At 39.8% G+C, this 19,596-nt stretch overlaps 1 protein-coding gene across 1 annotated transcript in view; it reads left to right on the top strand.

Moving 5' to 3' along the window:
- Positions 1–6,835, top strand: part of ergic2 (ERGIC and golgi 2) — a 56,818-nt gene extending 49,983 nt beyond the window's left edge. Inside the window, exons 13-14 of the mRNA XM_059978239.1 lie at positions 3,917–3,996; positions 6,422–6,835. Coding sequence (XP_059834222.1) covers positions 3,917–3,996; positions 6,422–6,487 — 146 coding nt within the window. The 3' untranslated portion in view covers positions 6,488–6,835. The remainder of the gene's footprint in view (positions 1–3,916; positions 3,997–6,421) is intronic.
- The last annotated feature ends 12,761 nt before the right edge of the window (positions 6,836–19,596 follow it).

Here is a 19,596-nt window from a genome sequence, read left to right as displayed (position 1 = left end):
GGACAAGACTATTCTGGATTTAGTGTTATGTAATGAACAGGATTTGAGAAGCGATCTTGCAGTAAAGGAGCCATTAGGAGGTATATGATAAGTTTTTATATGCAATTTGAGAAGGATAAGGGCAGCTCGGAGGTGTCAGTGTTGCAGTTGAACAGGGGAAACTATGGAGCCATGAGGGAGGAGCTGGCCAAAGTTGACCGGATGGATAGCCGAGCAGAAAAGACAGTGGAACAGCAATGGCAGGTATTCTTGGGAATAATGCGCAAAGTGCAAAATCAGTTCATCCCCCAGAGAAGGAAGGATTCAAAGGGGGGAAAGGGGCCACAGTGGTTGACAAAGGAAGTCAGAGATTGCATAGCATTTAAAAAAAAAGGAAGTATGACAGAGCTAAGGTGAGTGGGAGGACGGATGATTGGGAAGTTTTTAAGGAACAACAGAACTTAACTAAAAAGACAATATGGGGAGAAAAAATGAGGTACGAACGCAAGCTAGCCAGGAATATAAAGGAAGATAGCAAAAGCTTTTTTAGGTATGTGAAGAAAAAGAAGATAGTTAGGAACAATGTTGGGTCCTTGAAGAATGAATTGGGTGAAATTGTTATGGGAATCAGAGAAATGGCAGAAGAATTTAATGAGTACTTTAGATCTGTTTTCACTAAGGAAGACAAAGCAATCTCCCAGATGTATGGATGGGCCAAGGACATAGGGTAACAGAGGAAATGAAACAGATTGACATTAGGAAGGAAACGGTGATGAGAAGACTGATGGGACTGAGGGCTGACAAATCCCCAGGTCCAGATGGTCTGCATCCTAGGGTACTAAAGGAGGTGGCCCTGGAAATTGCAGATGCATTGGTAATCATTTTCCAATGTTCCTTAGATTCAGGATCAGTTCCTGAGGATTGGAGAATGGCTAATGTTATCCCACTTTTTAAGAAAGGAGGGAGGGAGAAAACAGAGAACTATCGTCCTGTCAGCCTAACATCAGTAGTGGGGAAGATGCTAGAGTCCATTATTAAAGATGAAATAGTGGCATATCTAGATAGCAGTGATAAGATTGGGCCGAGCCAGCATGGATTTACCAAAAATCAGGCTTGACCAATCTATTGGGGTTTTTCAAGGATGTAACCAGGAAGTTAGACAAGGGAGATCCAGTGGATGTAGTGTACCTCAATTTTCAGAAGGCATTTGGTAAGGTCCCACATAGGAGATTGGTGGGTAAAATCAAAGCTCAGGGCATCGGGGGGAAGACATTGACATGGATAGAAAACTGGTTGGCAGATAGAAAGCAAAGGGTAGCGGTGAACAGGTGTTTCTCGGAATGGCCGGTGGTGACTAGTGGGGTGCCATAGGGCACGGTATTGGCACCACAGCTGTTTACCATTTACGTCAACAATTTGGATGAAGGCATTGAAAATAACATTAGCAAATTTGCTGATGATACTAAGCTGGGTGGCAGGGTGACATGTGATGAGGATGTTAGGAGAATTCAGGGTGACTTGGATGGGCTGGGTGAGTGGGCAGATACTTGGCAGATGGCGTTTAATGTGATAAGTGTGAGATTATCCACTTTGGGAGTAAGAACAGGAAGGCAGATTATTATCTGAACGGTGTAGAGTTAAGTAAGGGAGAAATATAAAGATCTAGGAGTCCTTGTTCATCAGTTACTGAAGGTGAATGAGCAAGTGCAGCAGGCAGTGAAGAAGGCTAATGGAATGTTGGCCTTTATTACAAAGGGAATTGAGTACAAGGGCAAGGAAATCCTCTTGCATTTGTACAGAGCCCCGGTGAGACCACACCTGGAGTATTGTGTACAGTTTTGGTCTCCAGGGTTAAGGAAGGACATCCTGGCTGTAGAGGAAGTGCAGCGTAGATTCACGAGGTTAATTCCTGGGATGCCTGGACTGTCTTACGCAGAGAGGTTAGAGAGACTGGGCTTGTACACGCTGGAATTAAGGAGATTGAGAGGGGGGATCTGATTGAAACATATAAGATTATTAAGGGATTGGACAAGATAGAGGCAGGAGATATGTTCCAGGTGCTGGGAGAGTCCAGTTCCAGAGGGCATGGTTTGAGAATAAGGGGTAGGTCATTTAGGACAGATTTAAGGAAAAACTTCTTCTCCCAGAGAGTTGTGGGGGTCTAGAATGCACGGCCTCGGAAGGTAGTGGAGGCCAATTCTCTGGATGCTTTCAAGAAGGAGCTAGATAGGTATCTTATGGATAGGGGAATCAAGGGATATGGGGACAAGGCAGGAACTGGGTATTGATAGTAGTTGATCAGCCATGATCTCAAAAGGGCGGTGCAGGCTCGAAGGGCCGAGTGGTCTACTTCTGCACCTATTATCTATCCCTTGACACCCTGACTAATTAGATACCTGTCTATCTCCTTAAAAACCCTCAATGATTGGGCCTCCACAGCTGTATGTCGCAACAAATTCCATATACCTACAACCCTCTGGCTAAAAAAATTTCTCCTCATCTCTGTTTTAAATGGGTACCCTCTAAGACTGTGACCTCTTGTCCTGGACTAACCCACCAAGGGAAACAGCCTTTCCACATCTACTCTATCCAACCCTTTCAACATTCAAAATGTTTCTGTGAAATCCCCTCTCATTCTTCTATACTGTAATGAATACAATCCAAGAGCCGACAAACACTCCTCATATGTTAGTCCCTGCATTCCAGGAATCATCCTGGTGAATCTTCTCTGAACTCTCTCCAACATCAACACATCCTTTCTAAAATAAGGGGCCCAATACTGCACACAGTATTCCAAATGGGGTCTCACCAGTGCCCCATAGAGCCTCATCAACACCTCCTTACTCTTATACACTATTCCTCTTGAAATGAATGCCAATATAGCATTCGCTTCCCTTACTGTCGATCCAACCTGGTGGTTAACCTTTAGGGTATCCTGCACTAGGACCCCCAAGTCCCTTTGCACTTCCAATTTTTGAGTTTTCTCCCCATCTAAATAATAATCTGCCCAATTGTTTCTTTTTCCAAAATGTACAACTGTACATTTCTCAACATTGTATCTCATCTGCCATTTCTTTGCCCACTCTCCTAAACTGACCAAGTCTCTCTGCAACCTTTCCATTTCTTCAACGCTTCCTGCTCCTCCACCTATCTTGGTGTCATCCGCAAATTTAGCCAAAAAAACATTTAATCCATAATCTAAATCATCAATATACAGTGTAAAAAGAAGAGGCCCCAACACCAACCCCTGAGGAACACCACTAGTAACCGGCAACCAACCAGAATAGCATCCCTGTATTCCCACTCTTCGCTTTCTGCCTATCAGCCAACGCTCCACCCATTCCAATATCCTTCCTGTAATTCCATGGGCCCTCATCTTATTTTCTAAAACTAAAATATAGCCAACAGTTTTAGGACTTTTTTTTCCAGACTGTGTAGCAACCATTATTGCTGATCTCACATAATTCGGCTACCCTGAAATTTACTAATGAAATATGGTAATAGTTCAGTTAAAATAGGGAATTTATCTTTAGCAACATCCCAATAAATTTGTTTTTTATAGTATATTGAGTGCTTTCTGCAGAATTTCATTGCCATAATTTAGCTGGAACGGATTGTGGTTTCATAGAACTGCTGTTAAATTTTGTTTTTTCCTAAACTTAATTGGATTATTCTGGCAACGTTTCCTTCTGAAAAGCAGCAAAAACACCCAGTGGAGTTCTGTTTATTTCTCATGACTAATTCATGAAAATAGCTGGATCATGGGAACAACCTATTTGCTCTAAAATTCATCTTGTAGCTTTTTGTGCCATTGAATTTTATGTATTGATCCTGAGGTTTAGAAAAGTACTTTACAGAGTTATGGTCAATGTACTAATGAAGTCTTTTTGTATTAGTACAGTGAGTTGTTTACATGCTTAACCTATTTTCTCCTTAGGCATGCTGCATGGATTTGTGGGTTTTTTAGTTGATGTCATCTGTTGCCGTTTCAAGATTGGAGCTTACAAGCCTAAAACTGTAAGTTGATTTTATTTTTCATCTTATTTCAACACACAAATAATGTGTCATGGTTTTAAACATTATCCTGAGTTGGTTATTGGTGCAATGGTAAATCTGAGGGCTCTTGGTTTTAGTGGTAAGAAAACCTGCCACTTGGACGTCCTTGGGATGACTTTCAGTTTACATCACCAGGAATGAGTCCTCTACTTTGAAAAGACCGAAGTTTCTTTTTGCAAGTTGTGTAACATTATGAATTGTATTGCAGGATCACAACTTTCTGCTTTACATGAATTAAATCAACCACGTTAGACTTCCTAAATATGTTTAATCTCTCAAAAGATTCCCTAAACCATTGAAATGGTTATTCTAATTTAAAGGGATTACAATAATAAAACCATTCAAATGAAAACCAAAATGGACACATGCTGGCAAGCCTCAATGCACTTAAAAAATCTTTGCTACTGAGCACTTTTCCAGTTTGTGAGTACCTTCAAGATATTATGATGTGAGAAATATCCTTTGTCTCAGAATCCTTTCGTGGGAAGCAGCTTATTTTGTACCTAATTTTGATGTTGTCTTTTTAACTACACAAATTTGCAAAGTACGGATAAAATTCTTTTGATTATGAATAAAGATTGTAATGTGCATTGCTACTCAAATTTGAAAAAACTGGTTAACCTAATTACTATTTATGTAATAAAGTATCATGAGCAATTTTACAGCAAATGCAGCACTGCTGCTTGAAAATTTATATTCTGAGCATTTTGTTCTAAAGGTCACACTTCAGCAAGTTTAGCATGCTAATAATCTAAGTGCGTGAAGAAATTATTGATCCATTATAGAAAGATTTGGTGGATCATGACAAAATGCTTCATGTTCATCATCATTTCAAATTAAATTCTAAATATCATTCACTCTCGAATCTGGAATAGCATAGAAAATGCACAGTAGTTCTCTCTTATTCCACCCAGCATCAAACCCCATGCTTATGCCCAGCACAATGAATTTCATTAGCTGCAGCAATCTGTCTTCTGATCTTCCTTGGCTGAGTCACTGCCATTGGCACATTGTTTGGACACCTCTAGGCAAATACCACCAATGTCATCCTGTTATTAGTGGTACAGAGTTACACCCAGACTGATTCCTTATCTTTGTTTGAACTAATTATTCTTTCTATTACAATACCTTCATTCCTCACTTATCCAATTCTGTTTCCTTGCAATTTTGCACGTTTTTCAAAATATTGAAATATTATGTATGTAAATTTTGAATATCTTTGGATATTCAATTCTAAGTCTTGATCACTTGCTGCAGTGCAATGAAAATTGCATTACATCTGTTTGTGTAATTATAGTCCGATAAGAATTTCATTATATTGAATTCTATTTCAGTTAGTACTGGGCCAGATTTTGGCATCTTTTTCCATATATTAGCTTTGATACTATGGCTTATATTTTGTATATTTAACATTTTGACATGATATGAAGGAAATGGTTAAAATCCTCAGCTTTGAGGTTACACCTTATGGTGAAATGCATTTCTGATGTTGATATATTCCACAGCTCTTCATTGAAGTCTGTTAGATCAATATTGAATCTGCCTCTTTGCTGGTGCTAGTAAACATAGCACAATAGATGTTGTCCTTGGTATAGTAGAATCTGCCACTGAAAAGTCACAAGACAATGGTTTTGGTGTCTGCTATTATGGAAAAATGTATTTGTGGCAGGTAGATAAGTGAAATGAGGTATCATTTTCCTTTGTGTTAAGTCTCTTTCTATCTCCAGTAATTTACAAAAGCTACCAGAGATGGAACGGAGATTCTGGAATCCCAATATTGGTCTTAGGTCCATTGCTATCAATCTGACTGGGGATTTGGTTTGATTGGTTTATGATAGGGCTTACTAATGGAAACACATATCCCAAATGTTGATTAGAAGAATTTTGCAATGTTTTGACCAAGATCAAGACCAGTGCTGTTGTATTATTATTATTGCACCTTGTAGATCTGAATGGGTAGGGTAAGGATAGTAGATTTCCTTCCATTGAGGACTTTATGGTCACTATTTCAAATAGATTTTTCCAGATTTGTTTAATTCCTTGAATTTAATCATTTGTTGTAATGGAACATGAACTCTCACTGCCAGAACCTTTCACCTAAGCCTCTGGATTCTTAAACGTGTAACAACTACTGCTTTTCCAGTCCATTGTCTCGATGTGGGTCTACCACAATTAATACATCACCCGAAAAGTAAACTTATCTGTAATTTCTAAAATTAGTGATAATTATGTACTGGAAATGAATGTCACTGATATTTTGGCAGAAGCCTGATAATGGAAATGATTTATCATCTTCTCAAACTGATTTTGTATCTTTGTCTAACCATATTTAACTTTTCACTGCTAAGAAATAATTTTAATTTAACTTTTTAAATATTTTTTTCAGGTAACTGCACTCGATGGCCACATAAATAATCACTCCCTTCCGATTTTAAATGATTTTGAACACTAGCATTAAGCCAGGATGGAAAAAAAATGATCACAAGCTATTCTCAACTTTTGGTGTGTGCAAAAAAACATTTTCGGATTGCACAAACTTTTGTCTAAATAAATTGTTAGTTACATTCTAACCTCTACAGTCTCAATACCACTCAAGACATTACTGATCATTGTTTATTTTTTACCTCCAGATGATGGTCTGCCTTTTAAATTGTTCAGTGTTTTTATTTCAAAGAAATTCAGAAAGATTATTTATCAAGTCATACCATAATCTTCAGATGATGGACTGATTACTATATTCAATGTCTTCATTTAAAATAAAGGGGAAATGATCTGTACTTTGTGGTCATACTTCAACAATTAGATGACTGGAGTGACATTTATTTATAAAACAAAAATTCAATTTGTAATGATATAAATTTATTCCACAGCTTCTGTGAGTGGTTAAAATGTCCAAACACAGAAAGGTTTGTATCAAATTCTTTTCTGTAAACATATTAAGAATAAATTGATACAGGGAGTTGTGCTATGCAGAACAATATTGCCACTGATTCCCTATCATTGTTAAGAATAAAAGATGTCCTACAGCCTGATTGGTTAAAGGTAAGAAATTTTAGCAGCATGACTTACCATTTTATCAGGAAGTTATTGTGTCCATATATTTATCATTGAATTCTTCCCTGCTGATTTATAGACAAAACTTGATTGTAAATTCATCTGAATTACAGTAATTTAAAATTATTAATGCATTGGTCTGTCGCTGACTATTGCTGCTAAAAGCAGCTGGTTCTTGTCATTAGGTTGAATTAGAACAGCTGCCTTTCAATTAGAAAATACTGGTAGATTCTTTTCTAAATATGTTTACAATATTATCAGTAGGTTGGTAATATGGCATTTCAAAAATAAGAAAATCAGATTTTTCTAGATCTTTTTGTGGATGCCTAAATGTTTGTATTCATACAATTGTAACATCTCTACAGCCATAGGTGGGAATAAGTGTTGTATGTAGACTGAATAAAAAGATATTTAGCACCTGAACCAAAATGTGCTGTGCAGGCAGGTGTGTGAAATCTACATTAATGGATTACTGCCAATTGATATAAATATACTCTAAAAAATATAATTAAAGTTAATTTTAAGAAAAGATATTTGTTCCTCTATTAGAGCCAATTGTCATATTCATGAAACAGCTAGTTGAGAGCTCTGTCATTTCTGATTGTATATTTTGAAGTCCATGCTCATCGTGTACACTAAATTTACTAGTACCTAAAAAGAACCTCAGCTTGTAAATACACATGTATTTTCAATCACAGGTATCAAATCAGATGTTTATAACAAAGTCATCTTGTAGGTTTTATTGAAATCTGTTAATACATCTGCAGGATTAATTTTGGAGGTTTGATTTTTTTTTAAAGAATAGAATAGTATTTTGTTAATGGGAGAAATTAATATAAGACCCCTCATTTTCAGTTAATATTTGTAATATCTTTGAGCTTAGTACTTGTTGGAAATTAATAATCTTAACCTGCAGCAGGGAATGTTTATCATAATCAGAGGATATGGTTGGTAGATCTTGCAGTTTTTAAATCCCACAATTTATAATGTAGACCAAGAAGCTGTATCACATTAACTTGACTTGCTCTGTTCTGGTTAGCCTATCAATTTATAAATGCACTTTTAATCTAATTTGTTACTGTTTCCCTAAGGTAATGAACAACATTTGCTTTTCTTTGCTGTATCACATGCTGATGTACATTAGTTTTACAACAATAATGAACAACATTTGCTTTTCTTTGCTGTATCACATGCTGATGTACATTAGTTTTACAACAAAGAACTAATATCTTCTAATTGCATACTTTTAAGATGGTATTGCTGAACAAAAGATCCTCTCATACAAGATACAGTATTTCTTTAAAAATCTTCCCAAGTTTCTGCATGCGAGAACATATGAAGAAACACATATTGAAATGTGCTACCATGGCAGTGTTTTCAGGGTGGTCTGAGCATGGTTGTTATTGACCTGTACCATTCAGCAGGCTGCTGAGGCCATCGGTCCAAACAGCTGTTCATTAATTAATGAAAAATGCAGTCCTGTGATATTGACAGATAAGAGGCATCTATCAAAGGTGAAAACTGAGTATTTGTTCTTAATGGCACTGAATAGGACCCATGAAGCCTTAAGTCAGTGGAATCACTGTGATTGATGAGTGCCAGATTCATAGCTGGTACAAAGACAGATGGTGATGATTGTTGACCATTTACGCAGCCTACTGTATTTGCTATAAACTTCCTCGGGGCAGTGTCCCAACATTAACATCTTCCCTTCAGTTCAAAAATGGATAGTTACTTCCAAGATCTTCAGCACCACTTGCAACATCCCACAGTCAATTTCCATATATAATAAGATGGAGACAACATTCAGGCTTTGGCTAGTAAGTAGGATTTGTACTATTCAAGTGTTTGTAGCTATAACTAAGGTACGTTATCTTTTCTGAGGTTAGAGATGCCAGCCTGAATGGTTTTCTGAATTTACCAGTATCTTTCCACAACCTGCAAGACTATAACAGCAACACAGTTCAAGAAGCTTGATCCAGGCAACAGTTTTATTTTTTTCTGTAGTGCATTTCCACAACTCAGTGCAGCTGCTTTGCAACACTTCCTAAGCCCAAGCCCTCCATTGCATACAAGCAAAGTGATAGGATAGGTGGTTGTGATATCAATTGCACATGCATCAGTGGATTACCACTATTTCACCATCACCAGGCTGAAACTTGGAGTGTGCCTCCCTGATGCTTGATCCACTGATGACTGTATTCTGAGTAAATAAAACCTAGGATCTCGAATTTCTTACCTGGATCTGAGCATTAATTTGTTGGGATCTGGAGAAACAGACACCTCAATTGAATCACCTGCCTCAGAGATTCCCTGTATTTTTCCTGCCCGGTGTAACTGCCGTTGCCCACTCCATTCTTCACATTTGTTTTAGGCAATAAGTGGAATCAGTATTTGAATAAAATTGCTGCAGCATCCAGTTGCTTAAACAGGACTGGAGTTGCTCACTGAATTTCTGGAACCTTGTTTGAAGTTCAAATAAGACCATGCTTTTTTTTTAAATCTCTTTAGTCAAATTTAGAAGCATTGGATCAATGTATTTAATTTCATGGTTTGGAAGACCAGATGACAAAGACTCTCAGGATCCCATCTAAGTTTTCTATGAGGGGGTTGACAGAATATCTCTCATCTTGCCCCTTATGGGATTTTGCCCTCTCAATCTTACTATCAACATTTTTTGCTTTACAGTGCTACCTTATTCTATGACATTAATGACTTAATCCTAATTTTATTATCCTAATAATATTATTAACCTGAGCTGCTTGAAACAGTTGAATTTTTAGATTCTAGCTTTCAGCATTTTGTAATCTCTGAAATAAATTGCACACGTTTTACGGTGTATTGTAGATTTTGGGAAGCATCCACTCTTATGTTCATGTTCTGGTTTAAGTGAAAATTGGTAGATTTTAGCAAACTTATGTTTTTTGAGGTTGCTTTACATGATAAAACTTACAAGAATGGTTCCCATCACAGGAAAAGAAATGCTTGACTACAAATGCAATTAAAGAGAATGTGCCAAAATACTATTGTCTATGCGATTTATTGTGTATGCACACCATGGAGTTTGGAAGTAATAGCTCCCTATTCCTGTGAAGAGAGTTTGGAAGCACCCTGGTTTTGCAAATCTACAGAAAACATCTCTGCAGCACCAAGGAGATAGTTATCAGTGAAATTTCACTGGTCAAAATATGTATGTATAATGAGAATGTAGAAATGGAAATATGTTGTAGACAGATCTTACTCTGCATGGAGGTCAGTGACCAGTGGTGTGCCTCAGTGTGGAGGATCAGAGGGATCCTGGGGTCCGAGTCCATAGGACGCTCAAAGCAGCTACACAGGTTGACTCTGTGGTTAAGGGGGCATATGGTGTATTGGCCTTCATCAATTGTGGAATGGAATTTAGGAGCCGAGAGGTAATGTTGCAGCTATGTAGGGCCTGTGTTGTGCTGTAGGTTTTCTATGTATTGCCGTTTGTCACTAGTTGAAGATTTGCCCTGCTGCACTCCACTACTCTCACTGCTGACCCCACACTAACTCAGCTGGAAGCTGACACACCAACTCTGATGACAAAAGTCGAAACTGCATTTTCAAGACCTGCATGGACGACCTGAAGATGCACATTACAGCTGTTGAGCAATGATTTGAGTCATCTATTGTTGCATTTATGGGTAACATTAAGTTTGTCTAATTGAAGTACATAAGTATTCATTTGGTTAACAGGATGAATAGTTTTCTGTGATTGAAAGAAGCTGTATATTTCATGGACAGAGACTGCATTATAACATGGATAATTGTCTAAATGTTGACTCCACTTCATAACCAAGGATATTGCAACCTGATCAATGCTCTAGAGTACAGAGGTGAAACCTGATGTGTCCACATGAAGAGGCTAGGCTCCAAGTTTTGCACAGTAGATCCCAGAGTTCAGTGGTTTCAGAGTGCAGACCTCAGTAGGTGAGAGAAGGCAAAGAGCCATGGTAGTATAGGGGTTAGCATGTGCCGGAGTTCAGTCCTGGTATTGTTCTGTATGGAGTCTCCATGTTTTCCCAATGAAATGAATAGGTTTTTTCCCCAGACACCCTGGTTTCCTCCCACAGTCAATAGGTGCAGAAGTAGACCATTCAGCCCTTCGAGCCTGCACCGCCATTTTGAGATCATGGCTGATGATCTACTATAAATACCCGGTTCCTGCCTTGTCCCCATATCCCTTGATTCCCCTATCCATAAGATACCTATCTAGCTCCTTCTTGAAAGCATCCAGAAAATTGGCCTCCACTGCCTTCCAAGGCCGTGCATTCCAGACCCCCACAACTCTCTGGGAGAAGAAGTTTTTCCTTAAATCTGTCCTAAATGACCTACCCCTTATTCTCAAACCATGCCCTCTGGTACTGGACTCTCCCAGCATCTGGAACATATTTCCTGCCTCTATCTTGTCCAATCCCTTAATAATATATGTTTCAATCAGATCCCCTCTCAATCTCCTTAATTCCAGCGTGTACAAGCCCAGTCTCTCTAACCTCTCTGCGTAAGATAGTCCAGACATACCAGGAATTAACCTCGTGAATCTACGCTGCACTTCTTCTACAACCAGGATGTCCTTCCTTAACCCTGGAGACCAAAACTGTACACAATACTCCAGATGCGGTCTCAGCAGGGCTCTGTACAAATGCAAGAGGATTTCCTTGCTCTTGTACTCAATTCCCTTTGTAATCAAGGCCAACATTCCTGCTGCACTTGCTCATTCACCTTCAGTGACTGATGAACAAGGACTCCTAGATCTCTTTGTATTTCTCCCTTACCTAACTACACCATTCAGATAATAATCTGCCTTCCTGTTCTTACTCCCAAAGTGGATAATCTCACACTTATCACATTAAACGCCATCTGCCAAGTATCTGCCCACTCACCCAGCCCAATCAAGTCACCCTGAATTCTCCTAACATCCTCATCACATGTCACCCTGCCACCCAGCTTAGTATCATCAGCAAATTCGCTGATGTTATTCTCATCGTTGACCTACTGGGAAGTCTAATTGGTCATTGTGAATTGTCCCAAGATTAAGTTAGGGTTAATTGAGGTTGCTGGAGCGGTGTGGCTTAAGGGGCTGGAAGGGCCTACTCCACACTGTATCACTGAATGAAAATCTACAGTACAGATCATTTAGCTTAGTTTATAAGACTAAGATATAGGAGCAGAATTAGGCCATTCAGCCCATCAAATCTGCTCTGTCATTTCATGGCCGATCCATTTCCCCCACAACCCCATTCTCCTGTCTTCCACCAATAATATCAACTCCCACCTTAAATACACCCAATGACTGGGCCTCCATGGCTGCCCCTCTATTTTCTTAGACCGTGGCCTTTGACCCTAGACTTCCCCATTACAGGAAACATCCACTCTATCTAGGCTTTTTAAGGGTCAACAGGTTTTAATGAAATCAACACCCCTGCCCCAAAGTTCTTCTAAATTCCTGTAATTGCTGGTCCAGATCCATCAAACACTCTGCATATGATAAGCCTTTCTTTCCCTGAATTATTCCTTTGAACCCTCACCAATTTCAGCACGTCCTTAGATCAGGGCACAAAACTGCTCACAGTACTCCAAGTGAAGACTCACCAGTGCCGCCTTAAAGCTTCAGCATTACATTCTTGTTACGTTATTTGTCAAAGCGAGCAACTTAAATTCCCAGACAGTGCTTTTAAGTGAAGAGGTACCTCAGTTTTAATTGTAAATATGAACTTTACAAATGAAGTCAATTATGGTACGTGGGCTTTGGTGAGTAAGGGGCTTCAGCGAAGATGATGATTACTGAGTAGCAACAAGTGGGTATTTGTACCTTTCTTTTCTACTTCAATTCACTGAAGTGAAGGCATGCATGATGCTTAGTTATTGGGAAGGATAGAATGTACCTACACTTTGAAAGGCAGCGACTGTCCATTTTCCTCCATAGATGCTGTCTGGTCCACTGAATTCCTCCACCACTTTGTGTGTTGCTCCAGGCTTCCACCATCTGTAGTCTCTCGTGCCTGCATATAGATAGTTGTTCTTAGTAGCTATGTTGTGTTTTGTAACTTCAAAACATAAAACTAATTGAAAGAAAAACACAGAGTTGGAAGGTACATGTGTAATTTGTTTCTTTAGTAAGGTGTGCTCTTATGATATAGTGGTGAAATGACATGCCATCCACGTACTTTTACATATAACCCTTAAAGTAGTATGTAAACAACGAAGAATACTTACTGAAATACAAAATACACAACACTCCTGCTTAGCTACAAACTACAATTCAATACAGAAGAAATGAAATGGTTGACAATTTTCTAAATGGAAAGAAACTTTAAATAAAAACTGAGATGCAAAGAGACTTGGGATTCCTTGTGCAGGATTTCCCAGTGGTTAATTTGTGGGTTGTCTGCAGTGAGGAAGACAAATGCAAAGTTGTAATTCATTTCAAGAGAAATAGCATGGGTGTAATGTTGAAACTTTATAAAGCACTGGTGAGGCCTCACTTGGAGTATTGTGAGCAGGTTTGGGCCCCTTAGAAAGGATGTGCTGAAATTGGAGAGCGTTCAAAGGACGTTCATGAAAATGATTCCAGGATTGAATGGCTGGTCATATGAAGAGCGTTTGCTTTTGATGGCTCTGGGACTGTATTCAGAAGAATGAATGGGTAGCCTTATTGAAACTTATGAATGGTGAAAGGCCTTGATAAAATGGATGCGGAGAGGATGTTTCCTATAGTGGGAGAGTCTAAGACCAGAAGGCACAGCCTCAGAATAGAGGGGTGTCCTTTTAGAATGGACTTGAGGAATTTTGTTAGCCAGAGAGTGGTAAATCTGTGGAATTCTTTGCCACTGTGGAGGCCAAATCTTTATGTATATTTAAGACAGAGGTTGATAGATTCTTGATTGGTCAGGGCACAAAAGGATATGAGGAGAAGGCAAGAGACTGGGGCTGAGAGGAAAATTGGATCAGCCATGGTGAAATAGCAGAGCAGACTCAATATGTATACACACACACATTTAAATATAGGGAAAATTATACGTGTATACATATAAACTGCAGTTCACTATAACATGCCAGGTGAATTTATGGCTTTAAAACAATCTCAGGTTCTGGGGCCTCTGTGGTAGTCGTAGGAGTTCACTCCAGGACTGCAGGAAATAGTTCCGACAGTTCCAGACACCTTTCTTCTCCAACAATTGAATGCACTCCTCAACTACTTACTGTGTCAGCTCCAGATGATGTCAGACACCATCTCCACTGTAGGAGAGTGGTCCAGTTCTATCCTTAATCTTCACATGTACTCACTTTTAATCACCTCTGTCGTCCCGTGCCAGGACTGCTTGTTCAGGAGTGAAACATTGAATGTCCTTGATTGAGGAGCCTTCAGTTTGTCTCAGCTGATTGTCCTGCATACTCCTGAGATTGGGTTTGAGTAGAACCTAGCATGCGCGCAAGGGATGAACCAGGAACAGGATAGCTGGTGAGTTGTTGGTTGTGGAGTGTGCTGCATTGTGATGTGCAAGGAGGACATTGACAAGCTTCTGGTTCAGTGCTAGTGTAATGTGTTCTGCTGATATTGCTCGCAGTGTGTTCTTTAGACTCTGGACAAACTTTTCCAACAAGCCATGGTACAGGTTAATTCCAATCATTGTCAGAAATGGCTGAAACTGTTCCGCAATAAAATGTGGTCGGTCACTAAGTGTTCTGGAACACTAGTCCCTAAGAAGAGACTTTTCAACACATCAGCCATCTATGAGGTGGTAGTGGAGGCGATTGGGAGCACTTCTGGGCACTTCGTAGCTGCATCCACTACAACGAAGAAATTTGTGTCTGAACGACCCGGCAAAATCCGCAAATCTCTGCCACCACGATGCAAGCCACTCCCAGGCATTGCTCTTGGCATCTTCTGAACATGTTGGCATCCCAAACAGTGCATGGCAAGCTGATTGATGTGCTGATCTATCCCAGGCCACCAAACAAAGCTTTGGGTCAACCGTTTCATTTCGACCACACTTAGATGACTGGAATGTACAGTAGCTTCTCCAACACAAGTCCTCAACTTGGACAGTACAACTCTCAATCTCCACGTAAAGCAACCCCCGAAAAGGGCAAGTTAAATCCAGCATTGGTAAAAATGGGAGAACTGGAGTTTCTACTGCACATTTCAGCCATTTTGGGTTGCCATGTAAAGCTGAGACAGTGTGGGGTCTTTACTGGTTTCCCTTTCGATCATCTCGGCTGTGATACGGATACTTTCAACCTGCATCAGGAAGAATGCACCAAGAGGAGTGTCCTCTTTGTTGTAACTTTTTCAGTCATTTCCTTTTCCAAAAATAAACAGGACAATCCATCAAAATTTCCATGATTAATCATCCTCTGGAATTTGATCTTGTAATTGTGACCTCCAAGAAACCCAGCCTATTGCTGCACTTGGTAGAACACCCTTCTGTGGATTAAAAATTGACGTTAGTGGTTGATGATCAGTAATGAGTATAAACTCTCTCCCATACAATTATTGGTTGAAATGTTTTACACCCCAAACCAGACTTAAAGTCTCTCTGTCAATCTGCAGTAGTAAGGGAACATGATGCAAAGGCTATCGGGCATTCACTTCCATCACTCATCATTTAACACTGCACCTCTACCATAAGGTGAGGCATCACAGACAAGCTTCAGTGGACGATGTGGATCATAATGTGTGAGTACAGTGTCTGGTGCCTTTCTGAAAGCCACCTCACACTGCTTTGTTCTTTGCAATTTCTTCCTGACCTGCAGAAGTGAGTTCAAAGGATGGAGCACAGTAGCCAGGTTCCACAGGAACCTGTTACAGTGATTGACAAATCCTAAAAATGGAACACAAGGGTGACATGTCCTTTGGCTCTGGGGCATCCACCACTGCATGAATTTTCTCAGCGCACTTGTATAAACTTGTGCCTGTAATGCTATAACTACAGTAAGTGAGCTTGGCTTAAAGAATTCACACATGTTGTGTCATGCCCTGAGCACATAATCTTCTAATCGTTTTACCACTATTTTGAGATTTTGGAGATGTTCTTTGTTATCCTTACTGGTAACGATGATGTAGGACTGAATGCGTGGGCAGCCTTGCAGCACCTGGTCCATAGCTTTCTGCCAAAGTGCTGGTACAGATGCTACTCAAAAAAAAAAAAAGCCGATTATAGCAGTAAAGTCCTTTCTGAGTGTTTATAGTGAGAAACATTTTGGACTTTTCCATCTCCATCTGTAGGTAGGCCTCAGCTAAGCCCACTTTGCTGAAGTGTTTCCCTCCAGAAAGGTTTGCAAAACTATCTCTGCCCTGGTCAGTGGATAATATTCCACTTGTTGATTGTAACCCTGAGATCACCACCAATTCTGACAGGTGCATTCTTATTGGCTACTGGGACCACTGGTATTGCCCATGGGCTTCACTCAACCTTGGAGAGAACTTCTTCAACTTCCTTCCAATCTAACTCTCTGGCTACTTTATCACAGATGGTATAAGGAACCAGAGAGACTTTTAAAACTTGGGTGTAGCATTTTCATTTAAGACTATTATACCTTTGGTAGGTGTTGGCGCGTGGTCAAGTGGTTAATCTGAAGGTCACTAGTTCGAGCCTTGGCTGAGGCTGTGTGTGTGTCCTTGAGCAAGGCACTTAACCACACATTGCTCTGCGACAACACCGGTGCCAAGCTGGATGGGTCCTAATGCCCTTCCCTTGGACAACATTGGGGGCATGGAGAGAGGAGTCTTGCAGCTTGGGCAACTGCCAGTCTTCCATTAAAAAAAAAATTTGCCCAGGCTTGTGTCCTGGAAACTTTCCAAAGTGCAAACCCATGGTCTATTGAGACTAACGGAGGCTGACACTACACTACACCTTTGATACGTCTAAGTTTTCCAACACCATCTTTGAACACTGCTGTGGCAACATCCAGTACCTTTCTTAGTTCACTTTCAATTGTCTCTATTGCTGTGGATGTGGCATGCAAATTGTGGACAGATCTCCAATTAAGTTGTATTTGTCTCAACCAATCATGTCCCCAAAATACTAACCACATACAAGCCTAGTGTGACATGTTGGCTGTTGTATTTCATTGTAACTAATATCATTCCCACAGGAGTTATCTTTTCTCCAATGCAAGTTATTAGCTGGATATCTGCAGGCTTCAATTCAGCTTCTTTGAACTGCCACTCAAACTCATTTTGTGACCTAACTGAAACAGTTGAGCCTGTATCCAATTCCATTTTAATTAATTTGCCATTCATTTCTGGTATAAGCCATATTGCATGAGTCTTGTTAGTTTTCACATTGTAAATCTCAAGCCTATTCAGTCCTGTGTTACTCTCATCATTATCAGATTTTCATCAACAGCATGCAGATTAGTGCTCTTTTTAAAACTGCAACTTGACTTTTTAATCTTTTTTCTCTCCCATGTGCAATGCTTTTTGTGTCTGCCTGGCATGCTTTTTGTATGTATCCTGCAAGTTTTACCTTGAAATTTGCATTGGTCTGGTTCATATGAGCCCACAATGGTAACAATTTGTTTAGCCAGGCAGTTTAGATGTTGCAATTTTGTTCATGCTTACTTTCATACCTGACTACAACTCAATTGTGCCTCTGGCTGCTGTTTCCATTGATACACCCATTTCAATTGCTCTTTTAAATGAGAGTTAATAGACAATAGGTGCAGGAGTAGACCACTCGGCCCTTTGAGCCAGCACCACCATTCACTGTGATCATGGCTGATCATCCACAATCAGTACCCCGTTCCTGCCTTCTCCCCATATCCCTTGACTCTGCTATCTTTAAGAGCTCTATCTAATGCTATCTGAAGTTCTGTTTCATTTAGGAGCAATTTCTGAATGCTTTCTTGTACCATCCCACGAAGTAAACAACCTCTCAGTGCGTCATTAAGCCCGTCACTGAACTTATAATGCTCAGACAATATCTTCAATTTAACCGTGCATGCTGAAATGGGCTCCCTTTCCTTTTGATTCTGCTTATGAAACCTAAAGCACTCTGCAATGAGCAGTGTTTCGGTTCTAAATATTCCTGCATTACTTTCACAATATCAGCAAAGCTCACTTTAGCTGTCAAACTTATATGCATACTGTATGTTTTTCCACCCAATATACCCAGCCAAACTGCCACTCGCTTTTCATTGGCTATTCCATTTGCTTCACAATACTGTTCAATTTGCTCAGTATACAAAATCCAGTTACCCCTTGTTCATTTGAGGGTGCCTGCCTTTCAATGTAGTCAGCCAGTTCTGCTTTTTTTTTAAATTTATGATTATTATCACCCACTTTTCACGGACCTGATGCTGTAATGACATATGCCATTCATGTACTTTTATATATAGCCCATAATAAATTATGTAAACAATGAAGAAATCTTAATCACATGATGTATTTACAATATTACTCAAATATTACTGAAATATTAAATACACAACAGCTGGGGTACAGAATATTAGAGTAAGGAAATTGTGGTACAGCTTTATAAAACATTGTTAGCTCACTACTGGACTTGTATGCATTTCTGGTTACCGCACTTCAAGAAGGATGTGATTGCACTGAAGAGAGTGCAAAGGAGATTTATTGGGATGCTCCCTGAATTGGATGCTTCAGTTATGACACAAGACTGGATAGGATTTGAGCAGAGGAGGGATCTGAAAATGTAGGTGGGCTTCTTAATAAGTTTACAAATGACTGGAAAACTGTTGGTATTGTGGACCATGAGGAAAGTTAAGGTTACAGCAGGGTAAAATTAGTTGGAAAGTTTGGCAGCAAAGTGGGAGATGGAGTTAGATTCTGCAGGTGACGCATTTTGGGATGTCAAATTGAAGATGAAAATGCACAGTGAATGAGCAGACCTTAAGAACATTGATGTACAGGGATTGCAAGTCCATAGCTTTCTGAAGGTGGCAACAAAAGTGGATCAGATAGTACAGAAAGCATATACCTGTAGCATCCTTGCTTTCTATCGGTTGGAGAACTCCGTATAAACGTTAGCTCAAATAAAGAAAAAATCTGCAGATGCTGGAAATCAAAGCAACGAACACAAAATGCTGGAAAACTCAGTAGGAAAGGCAGCATCTCTGTGAAACCTGTGTTTATTGGGAGTCTCTGGAAACGTGGCTCGTTAGCCCCTCGTTAACAGCCATTGGACTCCGAGGCCATATAACCATAACAGCACGGAAACAGGCCATCTCAGCCCTTCTAGTCTGTACCGAATGCTTACTCTCACCTGGTCCCAGTGGCCCACACTCAGCCTATAACCCTCCATTCCTTTCCTGTCCATTTACCTATCCAATTTTACTTTAAGTGACAATACCGAACCTGCCTCTACCACTTCTACTGGAAGCCCGTTCCACACAGCTACCACTCTCTGAGTAAAGAAATTCTCCCCCCCACCCCCGTGTTACCCTTAAACTTTTGCCCCCGAACTCTCAACTCATGTCCTCTTGTTTGAATCTCCCCTACTCTCAATGGAAAAAGCC

This window comes from Hypanus sabinus, chromosome 8, assembly GCF_030144855.1.
Source record: "Hypanus sabinus isolate sHypSab1 chromosome 8, sHypSab1.hap1, whole genome shotgun sequence".
In the NCBI taxonomy this organism is placed as follows: domain Eukaryota; kingdom Metazoa; phylum Chordata; class Chondrichthyes; order Myliobatiformes; family Dasyatidae; genus Hypanus; species Hypanus sabinus.
This window is presented reverse-complemented; position numbering and strand designations above follow the sequence as displayed.